A 16,154-nucleotide genomic window follows, 5' to 3' on the forward strand; every position below is an offset into this window, starting at 1 on the left:
TTGTTGGTCATACAAGTCCAAAATGATTCATACACTATTATGAAAGGGGTAACCATCACTGGTTATGCTATAAGATGTTCTCCATCTAGAAGTCCTCAATCTAGACAACCCAAATGTTGTCTAAAAAACTCCTTATATATGGACAAAAGTCCTGGTCTTTTGCAAATGAATCTGAAAATGGCTACTGAATAATCTGCTCAGATAATCAAACATCACACTTCATTAATATAAGATTCATATTCAAAGACAGGTGAACAAAGACTCTCTATACATTGGCCTGCAAACCCAACTCCTCTACCACTTCTTCATGGTGAAGAATGGTCCAACAGAGATTCCAGAATTATGGCTGCGTTACAGACATCGCCGTTGACAGATGCTTCAAAATGCAAAACCTGGAAAACACACAGATTATAAACTTCAGCTGCTCCTCGAACTATTCACAGTGGTTAGGGAAAGGAATTCTCCAAGGGATTTAAAGGTTAAAATCACATTTATTGCAAACTTTTAAAAACTCATTTAGTTCACTTTCTTTGTATGTTCCAAACTCAGGCTTGTCCTTCAAAGGTACAAGCGAGAAGCTCCTCACATTTCATTCTGTACACACCAGTTATACATCAGACATTTATCTGCAGCTTTTTTAAAACACCTTCTAAGCCAAAGTGACAAAAGCATCCCAAGAGCCAAGAGGAAAGGTACGTGAACTACGTGAAGGAAGGGGAAAAACAAGACTTCACCGACATGGATCTCAGCGTTGCTGAATGCATTTCAAATTTTGAGAAGCTGATTATCTGCACGGCTGTGAACGTACCTGCCTCCTAGAGAAAAGCAAGATGTGCAATGCTCACTGGCATCAGCTGAGCAGCAAGGAAAAGCCTTGTATCATTGTCTGCGGGGTAACATGGAAACGGAAAGGAAACATTTTTCTTTCATCACTTATTTCCACGCTTTTAAAAACCAGAAAGCGCAGACAATGTCCTGCTCTGATTTAACCTGTACGAATTTGATGTTTGCTAGCAAAGCTTGGGAATTAACACTGCCCAACCCCACCGTTCCATTAGCTCTAATATGGAAAATGTGACCAATATTTACAAAGGATAATCACACCCTCCACTACAACCACCCCTGAGCATTGTGCCGGTCCAGAAGGCAAAATGACAACAATTACACAATCAGCACTCAATCCCAGCGCAAGAGATGACATTTTTGTGTTAAAGACAGACACACAGAGATTTTAGAAGTTTGTTTTTATTATTGCAGTGTGGCTGCATTATTGTCTAAATAAACTTTTCAATCACTTTTACACTCTATTTGCATTATAAAGTTTTCAGTTGGTAGTGCCATACAGCAACCTTTGCACTTAAAAGTTTATAGAAACATTCAGTATTAAAAGGCCTTTGCAATGTGTTTCTTTTTAAAAGATTACATTTATAAATCCAAGTGTATATTAAAGCAGATTTATTTTTTTTTTTAGAGACCCATTGACAAACAATTCTACGTGACCTGTCAAAGAAGAAGTTTGCATGGGCTTACACTAACTGCAGTAACATTGTCCAGGAGTACCGCTACCGAAAACAGGAGTAGGAACTTGAGGAGTGTTCTAGAAGTCAATGTGAGGCAGAATTCAGGCCATTGTTAATGACATTTAATTTTGCTCGACTCTGTTGCTCGCCAGTTCATACTTAAGGCAAATTTCACTGTAACGATACAAGCGTTGTTCGTAACACACTGAACAGAAAGTATTTTACGGTGTATGTAAGATGTGGCAAGAAGAGTAAGATACACTGCAGTTAAAACGTGTTTCTATTTGGAGTGATGAAACTCACACTTTCAATTTGTATTAAAAAAAATCACTACTGAAAAGCCTCAGCTTTCAAATTTTATCAGAAATGCTGTTTTAGATTTGAGCGAAAAGGTTTATGGAGTTAGAGATGTCGCAAAGCTTCTGCTCCTCTAGGAAGGAGCGTAGAATACATATCCACTAATGCTCAAACGTAAGGAGAATCCAAACCACTATCACTTTAAGCAGACAAGCCATGAATTACATTCAAACGAGGACCTTTTACATGATATGATTCTTTTCACTACTGGGTACTAAACTTCAGGAGCTCCAACAACTTGGGAAAAAGAATAATTTTATTTTTTAGCCAAGACTAATTTTCACAGGCCACAGTCTTCAGTTCGCAAGGGCCTAACATTTAACATCAGCACCCACTCAGCTGTAAAATTTCTCAGTCAGTCAGTAATAAATAGAAAAGATATATCTGACGTAAGAAACAATAATGAAAACAAGTACTTAAATGCTGAAATACTGGCACAAAAATGAGAAAAGATGTTTTTGGTGGCATCCTTAGGCGTCTGGGCCATAAGATGTGTTAGCAGTCTCATGAGTATTCTGCAGAAGCCTACCTTGCTGCTTTTGAGGTAGGATCTTCTCCCATCTTTTGATCCCCTGAACCAGACAACACAAGGCAGAATTTAGTCCCCAAGGCGTGCAGGGAGTGCACACTTAAGAGTAACACAGAATATGACAATACCTTAACTGAAAAAAGGACGTTTCATGGATTTTTGAAATGTTAGAGGAGACTTTTGTAAGTAAACCTGTTAAAGATTCCATTCCATACAGTTATGAAAATGACAATACAGTGAACTGATTTAAAAGAAAAGTAATTTTAAACAGAAAAACTGGACTGAGAAATCACGATGTTCCAGGAAAGAACTGTGTTTTGTGATCTCTATTTATTATTTAAATATATTTATATTTTTATAGTACAGATAGAACCATTTATACATATAAATACAACAGTAGTGAAGAACTATAAAGATTTCATTTTTAGAAGTAAATGGAGTAGACTCTTACACAGGTATAGAACTGTTTCAGCACATTGTAAAATTTGTTTTCTGCTATAATTGAAAAAGTTGCAAATATTCTTGTATAATTTTATCATAGGCTTGCTTCCCCTCTTGTGAAAGTGAAGACAATTTTAACACAAAAATAAGCACAAAACAGTTCTTAATCTTTCCTCCACACACATTTAACAGTATTTCCTCAAATCACACGTATCAGCTATTACAGTGATTCAAGAGAAAAATGTATTTTCACCCAGTGGAATCTCAGTCTGATGACAACCCAAATCTCCTCACAAACATACAATTCTTACTCTTGTGTCACTTCCTCTTTAGGCTGTTTGAGCTCAGTCAGTAACTCTTTACCAGTTTCTCCTGCTTTTGAGGCAAAAAGAATAGCTCCCTGCTTAAAGCCCAGGAGCTTCAAGCTTCTGGCATAATCTGCGTATACAGCATGGATCAGTTTATGTAAAGGAAGCATTAAGGAAAACACACATTAAAATCAAAATCAAAAAACTCAGAATCTTTTTTTTTCCCTTCTCACTCCCTAGCCTCTCCCAAGCTGAAAATGCTGAACGTTGCTGCCAGTTGTGCTAATCCAATACTTTTCAGCACAAACACAAAAAAGTTGCTTAAATTCTACCACTGAGCGCATATAAGCATTTATCAGGCAATATGCAGCGCGCTATAAACTAAACCAGATACATTTCAGACACGTCTAAGCACCATAATACCATGTCATAACTTCCAAAAGAAATTAAGAAATTCTAAGGTCACACACAAGATTTGTCTCTTAATTAGATCTGGAGTTACCTACATGAGTTATTAGTGGCGTTTTCTATTTACAATGAAGGGATTATTTTTTTTCCTGAGATACAGCGGTTAAAAGATAACCGAACCAACCACTGATCTCACTCTGCAGTTTGCAGTAATAACTTCCAAGTTCTGCAAAGAACATTTTATCATTTGTTCTTTTCTCTCCTTGTTTATTTTTTTCACTTTTAGTTTGGTTTCCAGTGCCGGTGGCCTCACAAGAGAATCGAGAGGAGTTAATGTTATGGATTTACGCAAATGACTCCTTTTCACTTGTTTCCTCATACTTCCTTCAAACTATACAACCTGGAAAATAAAACCAGGCACTCCTGTTCCTGCGCAGACCAGCTCATCTAACAGTGGCTCATGCATACTCACTGTGCACAAGCACGCAGGGGCAAAACCAGGATTTCAGAAAAAGGATATTTGTATCATCGTTAACTTCAAACGCCCCGTACTTCAGACAAGCTTCAACAAATAAAGCTGCTCTATCGAAGTACCTCATACTGTTAAACGGAAAACAAAAAGAGAGTAACTTGTTAAGAGAGGAAAACAGAGAAGTGTTCCAGAACATGCATCAAACACTCGCTTTCTCAAATTTTGCACCTAGGTCCGGAGTGGCAAATCTCTTCTGCCCTCTCCTCAAGCTTCTTGCATCTCCCCTTCCTCCTTCCACTCAAGGAACTGACATTTGATGCAAAATTTTTTGAAAGATCAAGGTTCAACTCACTCAGAAATAATCACAGCTACTATAAATTGGTACTGCTGGGCCAACGGGTGCTAGCAATCCTAAAGCCCAGAGTAAACTTAAATGCCAGTGTTATTTCCTGAAATTGCAACAAAACCATCAGTTCCAGTGTACAGCAGTAACGCACCGCTGAGGCTACAGTTAAAGAAAAACATGCTAAAATAAAAACAAATGTCAGAAACTGCAGACCCCCTCCCTGCCCCTTGACTTCCGAGTCACAAAGGCTTAAATAACAATTTTGGACAAGACAAAATAGAGATTGCACTGTTTCATCTTTACCTGTGCAACATCTCTGCAACTTTTGTAAAGCATCCGAGTGACAAGAGGACAAGAATGGCTTTGGACTTCTGGTTGACTTGTGGAGAGCAAAGGTGATCTACCCAACGCTTCAACACATCAGCACACTCCTCTGAGTTCAAACGAACCTTTAAGAGACGGGAAAGCCAGGCATGAATTCTCAGCTGCTAGCTAAAGAGAGCATTCTGCTTCCGGGTCTTTTTGGGGTTTTTTTCAGTGAAACACTTTGTGTAGAAGTAAAAGCATCTGAAATTACCAGTTTTATTATAAGTACGCATATCCCTTGAATTAATACAATATAGAGGAAAATTAGAAATATATAGGTACAAAAATACTTCACTCGGGTCACTCCATGTTTACATGCCACTAACATTATTTTTAGCACAAGGCTTTTCTAAAACCCCAAGTATGAAGAAGTTGGAAATATTTATCCTTTACTGAAGACTCAAGGACAAAACATCTATATTTTTCTTAGAAGCAGGATTCACTCATTTAGAAAATCCAAGTATGACTTTTTCCATAGTTTTTGCAGGAAACAAAACAGAAACTTTACTTAGAGACACTGAAAGATCATCCCTACTGACTCCTGTCCATTATAATTTGGAGAAATAATGCTGTGTCTAGGTAACTGTAATTATGTCTGCATACCAAACAGGAATTGATGCAAATTCATGTGGTTGGTTCTAACTTCCAAATCAGCACGCATGCCACATGCAGCTCAGCACAAAGTCACTGCCTAATTACTCACCTACTTCCAGGAGTGGTGTTCTTGTAGTTGAAGTCTGTACTGCTGCAGCTATATGTTACTTCACAAACCACTGCTCAAAAATTAGAAAATTGACTACTCCAACCATTTTTAGACCCCAGTCCTGTCATTGGGACAACCAGGGCAGACCTCTGGAGTTAAAAGGCTGAAGGAGAACCTGCCAACGCTGACTGAATGGGTTGCCTTGTTACAGCTCCACACACGGAAAGAACTGATGACGGTATTTCAAACTGATGTTTCAGCTTTCTAACTCTGCAGAACTTTAGCACCCCCATCATTCATACCTACATATACTAAGTAGGTCATTTATGTTAGCAAACTGAAACTTGAGAAATGACGTACCTTTGCGAGCCACGCTGCACGATTCCATTCGCCGTAAGTTTGCAAGTAGCGACAGGCATCAGCAGCCTTATCGATCAGACACAGTAACTGTACACCCTCTGCAGAACAAAAAGCACAATATCTAATAAGTTAACGGAAAAAAGATGTGCTATGTACGTGTCAGCAGATCATTCATCCCCAGAAAAAGGATCTCTATAGCCTTCTTAGCATATGAAGATGTTGAAAAACCTTAACTTCTACCACCTGGCTCTCCATATAACCTGGGTGTCAGTCATCGCGTCTTCTTCCTGGGCTAAAGAGCTTAGAAGGACCTCACAAAGCTCTCATTTACCTTTGTCCTAAATAGAAATGACAAGGAGTTCACTGGACTTCTCGTCAAAAAGAGATAACGATCTTCGTAAATCAGATAAAAAGATTTCATAAGTAATCCTTTCTTTTAATTTAATGTTATCCACAGTGTAATTATTCACAGTGAAGTGTTAATTGTCCACAGAGTGGAAAGTATTTTTTCCAGGCAAGGACGGACATTTGTACTTCCTCTGTATGTCTTTGACTATTTCAGTCAATCATCATATGGTGAACATCTCATGCATTAAGCACAATTAACCTGCACATGTCAGAAAGCACACTTTTTGAAGCAAGTTCTGAACTGGAAAGGAAACTCAGTGCATATTTCAACATCAGTAGTAAGACAGCAATTTTTAATTAATTCTCTAATTAGGAGAGTGGAAACTACACAGCTTTATGTGCTCAGCCTCTTTTTGTGCAATCAATAGCTAAGAGAATTACCCCAGAAATATGTTTCCCAATGAAAATTAATCAGAACAACTTGAACTTCATAACTGAATTACTGATCATTTCTGTGTTAACTACTCTAGGTAGCACATACTATATCATATGCAACATATAAGATCTATTACAACTGGACTTTCTCCTCTCCCCTCCATTAGCAGCCTTAATAGTGGTCAGAATTACCAGCTTATAAGCAAACAGAAAACTCAAGTCACATTTTACCTGCGAGTTTTCCATTGGCTATCATGTTGGTGGCTACCAGTTTAATGGTACTTTGAGATGGACCTGATGAGGTGACAGTTGTGACCAAGCAAGCTTTGAGCGAATCACAGTAATAATGTGCATTCTCTGAACTTGTTTCTAACAACAGTTGCACCGCTCTGTCAGTCTGACAAGAGGAAAAAAAAAAATTACAACTTTGACCATAACATACTCACTTTTAAACATTGTCTTTATTTTTTATTTTTAAGACATGAAACAAAAAGTTATTCTAAAACAGACCACAAAAGTTACCTACCAACACAGTAATAATGAAGATTCTATTTCAATAAAGCACCCTTAGTAAGGATAGCATTTAAACATCTAAACACCTATCATAAATATAATTTTTAATCACAGGCTAACACTTCTAGAAGAGGCCAAAGAAAAATTTAATTCAGAGTACTTATTTCCTTGTTTACATAATCTTTTGCAGAATTATAAAAGGAAAAGAAGCATTTAAAATAAGCAGAAAAAACCCTGTAAAGATGGAGAAACTGGCCAGAATCTCAAGCACTGAATCAATACTTGAGATTTTAAAACAAAGGCAGAATTCATCCACTCAAAATGCTGGCTATGGCTGAGCACCTAACCAGTGCAGCGCAGTACACTGGCTGCAGACACCTGTCACCAAACCGAATGAATTGCTGCAGGCATGTCACCTCTGCCTGTTGCTAAAATGAAGTGACTAACTTTTAGAGAGGTCAGTTTGGTGAGGTCAGTCAAGCTGATGGCTTAGATAATTACAGAAGTAAGGAAAAGCCATATTAAATACATATTAAAATACAGTGATGCAATAAACTGGCATTTTTTAAACTTCTACAAACTGGCATTTTAAACAGACCATATATTTCTGGCACCTTTTACTAGTAACATTTGCTGACAAGCTCAAATGGACAGTGGCATAGAAACCATTTAAGTCCAAGCTAGTAATACCAAAGCTATTTCTGGAAATGGATGCAGCATGACTGCATTAGTAGGGAAAAGCTCGTGACAGACACTGTACAAATACAACAATATCCTCAGCAGGGTCTCAGTGCGCAGCCCCATACAGTGTCTTATTGCTCAGTAGCTTCGGTACATCCTCTATTACCTAAAATGAGAGTACTAAGCGCAGACTGAGCTATCCTAAAGATGTTCAGTTTAGTTATTTCCGGAACACTCAAAATGTAATTTTTCTTTTCTAGTCACAAGATGGAAAGAAAGATTTTTATAGGGATCCCACGAAAATGAAATGGTCTGAAGCAGGTAACAACAAACATTGCCATATATCATGTGATTACACAGAGTCTGCAGTGTAATAACACATTAAGACAGCAAAAACTATGCACTGAGAGAATAAAAGTATGAAACAACACATATGAGTTAGACAAAACTTTACTTGAGTAGGATAAGTACATAAAATGGACAGGGAAGAAGAATACAAAATTCAAATATTACCCACAAACCTGGCCCAAGAGAAGAAGCTGATCAGCACATTTCCTGGTATGATCATACGTTGATCTCTTCACTTCCTGGAGATTTACTCTTTCCAGTTGGAATTTCTGCATAAAGGAGGAAAAATATTTTAAATGTAAGACTACTATAAGAAATAAAACCAAGTATGTAAAAGATAAAAATAAAAGCGAAATCTGTACAATGAAAAGCTGTAAGATAATAAGGTTACAATGCTGAGCATTTATTGTGCTGATGACATTCTTAATAAATATATTTTTGAATTCCTTGAAATACCTGGAAGTAATAGTTTTCACACAGTATGTCATAGCATATATCCAAGGGATTAACGAACTGTTCTTGAAGAACAGCCGTGTCTGTTGGCTTTGCAGGCTTTTCCTGGGATAAACTGTGCAAATAGTGGGCAGCAATAGTCCAGAAATGCAGTTCAGATTCGTCCCCATACAGTCTGAGAAGACACAAATCAGGACGTGAAATACGGTTGTATTTTTTCATATGCCACATAAAAGTATTATACATTTAAAATACCACAAGTACTTTGCATTATCAAGAAAAGATTAAGGAATGACCTTCAGCCAGCTAGATAAGTAAGAGGTTGGCCAGAAGACTGTTACAATAGCAATTAAACTCAATGTTCAGCATATAAACATGTGGAAATTGATATTTTATTATTATTTTACACTTAATCACTAATAGCGTCTTCCAATGTCAAGAAAGTTACTAAGTTTGAAAAATATCTCTCAACATAGACAGACTGAGATTAGCTACAGTTTAGGCAGAACAACAACAATGAACAATTCCTTTGAAATAAAACCCAGGCCTTCTCCTGTTTGCATATAATCTACCATGTGTTGTGAAGTTCTGAATTAATTTTTGGGCACTGTACAACTCAATGGAATGCAGTTAGCAGGACTGCCTTTATGAAAATACCACCACGGCTGAAGGAAGTGTTCTGCATCCAGCAAGCAAATAAAATTAAGTGTTTCAGCAAAGTAACATTTCCATTCTCAATCCTGAAAAAACCCTAATACAGGGCTAACAAGGTAGTTTAGGAACTGCACTGAGTTAAAGGAGAATTAGCCGAGTACTCAAACTTCAGCACATTTATATGCATTAATAGCATCAGGATTTTATTAGGAAACACTTGATATAGTTATCTGCATCTCTACTACCTGGCAACCAGGAGACATCTTTGCAACAGAGTAAAATCCGGATCAAGCAAAAGTTTCTTTATGTCACTGCAAAAAGAGAAAGCTGTAAACAAACTGTAACAGGCTGTGCAAGTTTGGTTGGCTGGTTTTTTAAACACAAATAGGAGAGATGACCTACCAATTGAAAAAAAAAATCAAAACAAAACGCACACAATTTCTTTTCTGAACTGAAAATATGCATCTATCAAAACAATTACAACAGCAAGTACATATAATTTGAAATATAATTGATCTCAAGGAGCAAGTTGCTTTATCAGTTTAAATAGAGTCCATCAGGAACCTCTTACCCTTGTAATGAAGGGAACAACCACAAGGGTGTATACGAAGCTATAAATTAGCCTGCAGTGATTCTACAAATTACAAGACTAATTACAAATAATTTCACAACTATGTAGTGTCACAGCGTAAGAGATACACATGGATGAATTTAGGTTGTCTACACGTGTTTCAGACTGGATAAAAACATGCTAAGTTATCTTTTCCATCCTACTAAGTGAAAGTACAAAAGGAAAATGGAAAAACTTCTGTTTACTAGCTTCAAATATAATTTCCACAGTTCAAATGGAATGCCAAAACCTGTTTTCTGTGTAAGCAGAACAACGTGCATGAACCTTACTCTGCAAGTGTATCTTCAATAAAAGATTTTTAGAACTGTTTGTCTTGTCTTCCTCAGAGTTAAATATCTTAACAAACCTTGGATAGTTAAGTAGCGGTGTCCAATACCGCCTGGACCAAAAGCAAAGAACCACACATCACCAAGAAGTATTGCCTAAAATATTACAAACGCCCACTGGTCAATTACAAATTTTGTACTAACCCTAACTGGTATCTTTAAATCTCTAGTTGTCAGCCACTGCTATGGTAAGTCAATGTTAAAAATTCAGCGCTGACTTCCATCACACTTTATATATTAGGAACAATACATTTTGACTGTTGAGTCAATATTTAACAAACTTATTTCTTATTTTAAAAAAAAAAATATTTTGAGATTGTATTATGGTTTATTTTTAATTACAAAAAATAGCAATAAAAATTTTAAAGCTTCAGTGAAATGAATGAAACATCACCCTTCAGAACGACACAAAAATAAAAATGTGTTTAATACAAAAGCTGTTCATTACTCAAGCTTATCTTTAGAGAGGCAAAAAGCATTCTTTCTTCATTAAGTTGTGAACTGCCACAAATTTCAGGGTTTTTGCATTCTCTGAATTCACCAGCTTACTCAAATATTAATAGGAAAATTCTTACTTGGACAACGAATTCAACTGCTCTTGAAGAAGGTTTTTAATATTTTCATTCTCTGGATAATCACTGGATCAAAAAAAAAAAAAAATTACCAAAATGCCAGAATTATCTGAAATGGAACAGTATTATGGTAGTAGAAAAACACAAGAACATATATGGAAACAATCTTTCACACTCTTATGATAAGCCATTCATGCAAGCTTCTTTGTCTAGTTACGAGTTCCAAAATAGTAATGAAAGGTTGGGTTTGCTTTCTCTCAACCTCAGAGTCAGTGCCACCAATCTTTCTTTTCCCACTTTTTTTTTAATTCATTAACCTTAAAATTAATGAAAATGACAATGCCTCGCTCATTGCGGTGTGTATACTGAGAGTATACAAACACAATAAAGGATATAGAAAGGAGCTCCTACTGTGATGTGAAGCGTGGCTCACGAAAAGTAAAGACAGGCCTATTAGACCAGCAGTTTCGACTATCACTTTCAGCTACTCTGTAGGAACCAACTGACTACTCTTACATTAACTTCTTGAACACACAGTTGTTCTCTGAATAACATAACCTGCGAGTGACACAAAAATATTGCCAGTACCTTAAAGTAGATAGCAGTTTTCAATAGCCAAGTGCTACTGAAAGCCAAAGGAAATAAAATATTTGATATTCGACCTTAAAGCCTTTTCTATTTATTATTTTTAGTAATAAATAGCAAAGCTGTTATCTTTTTGACTGTCCCAAAGAGTGAGAAAACTTATATGTCTAACAGTTATTTGCACAGAAAGCCTAATAAAAGACGTAGGATTACAAAAAATAATATTTTATATCTAGGTATGTATTTCTGCTTACATGTTTATAATATCTAGAGAATATTTCTCATCCCACGGCTGGTGCAACAAGAATGCTTTTAAAGCTAATGAAGCCCTTGGAACAAGCAGATAGGGACACCATGCAGGTTCTGAAACAAAAGGAAAAGGTTCGTTGCTGAGTGGCTAATGTGCAACAACACTGCGTTCAGTAACCATTAAATGTACCACCTTGTTTGCAAGCACCAGAAGAAAATCGTAAATCACAGTCTTTTCACATACACAACACGGGTTACCAGACGTAAAAGCTTATCTGTACACTCAAGCAAAAACATTTCACAGAAGGTACAGGGTTGTCAGCCACGCTGAAATGAGAATTTCAGGACATTCCATATTGAATTTAGCCATGGACTCCTGGAACACAGCTCTACTTAATGCCAGTATAACATATATGATGGTTACTACAAGGACATGCTGGAAAATAAACAGAGCTATACCAAAATGTACCACGGTGCATGTTTTAGTTTGCAATCATAGTTTCTACAGTATAATACAAGGATTAACATCTGTAATTCAAAAAGGATGTTGTGAGGTTTAATACATGTCTATATTAGCAGAGAAATAAGATGAAAATTATAGTACTCACTGTTGTCACCCAAATTTAAAAGTCAGTAATTCTGTATTCAGTACAAGGTTCAGATGATGGTGCAAAGCATTCAACACTGTCCTACATTACATCCTTGTCTCTAAACATGGATTTGACAGATGGACCACTCAGTGGATGAGGAACTGGCTGGATGGTCACACTTGAAGAGCCGTGGTCAACGGCTCAGCGTCCACATGGAGAGCACTGACCAGTGGCATTCCTCAGGGGTCGGTATCGGGACCAGTGCTATTTAACATCTTTGAGTGCACCCTCCCCAAGTTTGCCAATGACACCAAGCTGAGTGGTGCGTTGGACACACTGGAGGGAAGGGAGGCCATCCAGAGGGGCCTGGACAGGCTGGAGAGGTGGGCCCAGGTGAACCTCACGATGTTCAATAAGGCCAAGTGCAGGGTCCTGCACCTGGGTCGGGGCAATCCCAAGCACAGACACAGGCTGAGTGATGAGTGGATCAAGAGCAGCCCTGGGGAGAAGGGCCTGGGGGTGTTGGTGGATGAGAAGCTCACCATGACCCAGCAACGTGCACTCGCAGCCCACAAAGCCAATGGCATCCTGGGCTGCATCCAGAGCAGCGTGGCCAGCAGGTCGAGGGAGGGGATTCTGCCCCTCTGCTCCGCTCTGGTGAGAAACCCCCTGCAGTGCTGCCTCCAGCTCTGGGGCCTTCAGTGTAAGGAAGACATGGACCTGCTTGAGCAGGTCCAGAGGAGGGACACAAAGACACTCAGGGGCTGGAGCAGCTCCCCTGTGAGGACAGGCTGAGAGAGTTGGGGGTGTTCAGCCTGGAGAAGAGAAGGCTCCGGGGAGACCTTCTAGCGGCCTTCCAGTGCTGAAAGGGGGCTGCAGGAAAGGTGGGGAGGGACTCTTGATCAGGGAGGGTAGGGATAGGACAAGGGGTAACAGTTTCAAACTGAAAGAGGGGAGATTTAGATTAGATATTGGGAAGAAATTCTTTACTGTGGGGGTGGTGAGGCACTGGAAGGCTGTGGCTGCCCATCCCTGGCAGTGCTCAAGGCCAGGCTGGATGGGGCTGGGAGCAACCTGGTCTGGTGGAAGGTGTCCCTGCCCATGGCAGGGGGGTCGGAACTGGATGGTCTTTAAGGTCCCTTCCAACCCAAACCATCCTGTGATTCTATGATATGCAGCAAATGCTACCCAGTGACTTAGGAGTAAAACAACCACCAACCAGCTACATTATTAAATATTCAGCAATTCCCTGCACTTCATATGCACTGAATGAGGCAGCAATCCTGCAAATGTGATTTTGTAACTAAAAGATTATCACAGTATAGAGGCAGAAGGACAGATAAATCACAGGCAACCTTAACCCTGGCATATCCTAATTTCAATGTGCTTGGTTTTAGAACATGGATTTTTATAGCTTAATATTACAGAACATTAATTAGATAATAAAAATAGTTGTTATAAATTAATTATGTGTTTCCTCAAACATCCAACACCACAGCTCCCCACATCACAATTTTGTTTATGACATACGTCTTAGTCAGAATCTACATGTTCTAAGGAAATTGTACAAGTAAAGGCAGGACTGACCAAACAGACCAAAACAAAAGTAGTTATATGTAACACCACTAATAAAAAATAGGAAAAATGTATCTTAGTTAAATATTTAAATAATTAAATATTGCAATTCCCTTCTTAAACATATGGCAAAAAAAGTCAAACAGAACTAATATTGCTATTTGAGAGTTCAGTGGGAAAATGTTCTTCAAAAACCAATGACACAGTCTACAAACTGCCTTTGATATCCAGAAATATCAGAAAAGACACTGTCACAGATTAACAAATGTTTCAAAATCATGTAATCAGTATCAGTGTTGTAGGTACTGATAACTTAATTGATGTACTGATGCTTTTTAGGTCAAATTGCTAGACATCTGTACAAAAAGCTCTTATTTTGTTAATTTATATTACACTTAAGATGTTAAAAAGTAAAGTTTAGGAAATTAAACCTGTATGAAAAAAGTACCCACGTGACCTAAACTGAAAACATTTATCTGCATCTATGAAAACCACTATGGGGACACCTAATCCTGTACATGTGACAATTCTCTGTTCTAATGGAAGAGCTGACCATTTTTATGGCCACTTTCAAAATGAAGTATCTAGCAGTCAATAACAAAAAAGGAATCACCGTACCTATTAAGTCCTGTTCATCCATTCTAAAACACGACGGTTTCATGGACAAGTCCAGAACTCTAATGCACCCATCATCTGATGCCAAAACCACTTTGTCTGAAGTGCACCAGTCCACATCCAGGATCCGGAAATTGACGTTTCTTCCACTTCTTAAACTGCTCACCATTCGCACCTTGAAAAGTTATTTTTCATTTTTAGTAGGCTCTCCATCACGCACTACAAGACTCTGTCACACGCCCATAAGGCATACCATGAAATTGGCAATAAAAGGTGAAGTTAGTCATAAATCATTTTAATGATGGTCTCTTCTGGAGAGTAGAGAATTTAGAAACCTTGGAGTAGGGCACATGGTTGCCCTGAAACAATACTTTTTCCCAATTTAGAGCTGAGAAAAGGTCCTGAGCACAGCTGTACAGCTGCCTTTTTGTCCTCTTTTCTGACGTAAAATTTCCACAGTAAATGGTGGAAATTTATATTCCCTCTTTAATTTCGGTCCCTGATCTAGCACACATGCAGGAAGGGGGAAGTGAGGTTCTTATTAACTCATGCTCTTCATAAACATGTACTTGATAAATACTGAACTAGTCTAGAAATACATTTAGACACACTATTAATGTAAAATTATGGATGATTTATGGCCCACAAACAAAACAGAGATAAGAAACCTTCTAAACTGCACTTTTAACTACAGGTCAGTAGTTAGACATTTTGTAACCCTTCTGTAGCATCACAGAACACTACAATTGTTAATACAAGAAAATATTAACAAAGCCTCTGCTGCATTCAACATTCTGCTGTTTCCTTTCACTTGATCTAGAGCAAAGCATAGAGTTAGAGATCTAAGGTACAACAGCTCTAGAGCATGATTACTCTTAGCACTGAGGGAACTGGAGAAAAATGTGGAAATATCAGATAAGTGGTTGTATGCAAAATCATGGTACCATAGTCCCCTGAAATACCTATGAAGTAAACTCCAGAAGATTTTTGAGCATTATTACAGAATTTCTAGTAAGATGAGAAGCTAGACCACGTTAATTAACAAGTGTCTATCTTTCTGGTATTCCTTAACAAATTAAGTCCATGCACTGAAGAATACATACTCTTTAATATGCACAGTAGTTAAGAAACCTGTAGTAAAAATACCGTCTTGTCCACAGATTACATTCTAAGATTGAGGCTTCCCCATTAAACTTCCAGTGTCTGCCTCACAAACATTACAAGAGAATGACAAAGAGTATCTCAGAGACAGTCAGCTTTATGAGTGAAAAGTACTTTTCATTGATGACAGCTTAAAAGTGCTTTGTAGGGACTAAAAGTCCTCTGAGAAATGTCATACAACTTTATTACAAACCATGCAAGCAATCATGACTAAGTAAAACTTAATCCCTGGCTCATCCTGATTTTCAGAAGTAATATGAGTATTTTGCAAAGAAGTGCATATCAAAACAACAGGTATTTACCTCTTTCGAATCCCAAATTTCTGCTCCATCATTGTACATCGCAAGAAGTTTTTGATTTCCTTTTCCTGGGGCAAAACGTATCTTTTTCACCCAGCTTCGGTGTGTGGGAATGCCCCTAAGGAAAGAAAAGCACGAGATCACTATCAATCATTCTATACCTAATACTGTGGGTAGTTAAATCCTCTCCATGAACACTGCAGATCCTGATATTGTATAGACTGAGATGGAGAACAACCTATATATAAATGTACACAAATGGCTATCCAAATTATCATGAAAATTAAGAAGATTAAATGCTTGAAATAA

General features: G+C 37.9%; 1 protein-coding gene across 2 annotated transcripts in view; it reads right to left on the reverse strand.

Moving 5' to 3' along the window:
- Window positions 1-2,824: 2,824 nt before the first annotated feature.
- WDR11 (WD repeat domain 11) overlaps window positions 2,825-16,154 on the reverse strand; it is a 45,192-nt gene continuing 31,862 nt past the window's right edge. For both annotated transcript variants that reach the window (XM_086466491.1, XM_086466490.1), the window contains exons 18-29: window positions 15,849-15,963; window positions 14,389-14,560; window positions 11,611-11,719; window positions 10,775-10,837; window positions 9,488-9,553; window positions 8,592-8,763; window positions 8,309-8,404; window positions 6,825-6,990; window positions 5,811-5,908; window positions 4,685-4,830; window positions 4,084-4,163; window positions 2,825-3,312 (exon numbers count right to left, since the gene is read on the reverse strand). In XM_086466491.1, coding sequence (XP_086322617.1) covers window positions 3,155-3,312; window positions 4,084-4,163; window positions 4,685-4,830; window positions 5,811-5,908; window positions 6,825-6,990; window positions 8,309-8,404; window positions 8,592-8,763; window positions 9,488-9,553; window positions 10,775-10,837; window positions 11,611-11,719; window positions 14,389-14,560; window positions 15,849-15,963 — 1,441 coding nt within the window. In that variant the 3' untranslated portion in view covers window positions 2,825-3,154. The remainder of the gene's footprint in view (window positions 3,313-4,083; window positions 4,164-4,684; window positions 4,831-5,810; window positions 5,909-6,824; window positions 6,991-8,308; window positions 8,405-8,591; window positions 8,764-9,487; window positions 9,554-10,774; window positions 10,838-11,610; window positions 11,720-14,388; window positions 14,561-15,848; window positions 15,964-16,154) is intronic.

Source organism: Leptosomus discolor, chromosome 6 (genome assembly GCF_034619465.1).
Source record: "Leptosomus discolor isolate bLepDis1 chromosome 6, bLepDis1.hap2, whole genome shotgun sequence".
In the NCBI taxonomy this organism is placed as follows: Eukaryota; Metazoa; Chordata; class Aves; order Leptosomiformes; family Leptosomidae; genus Leptosomus; species Leptosomus discolor.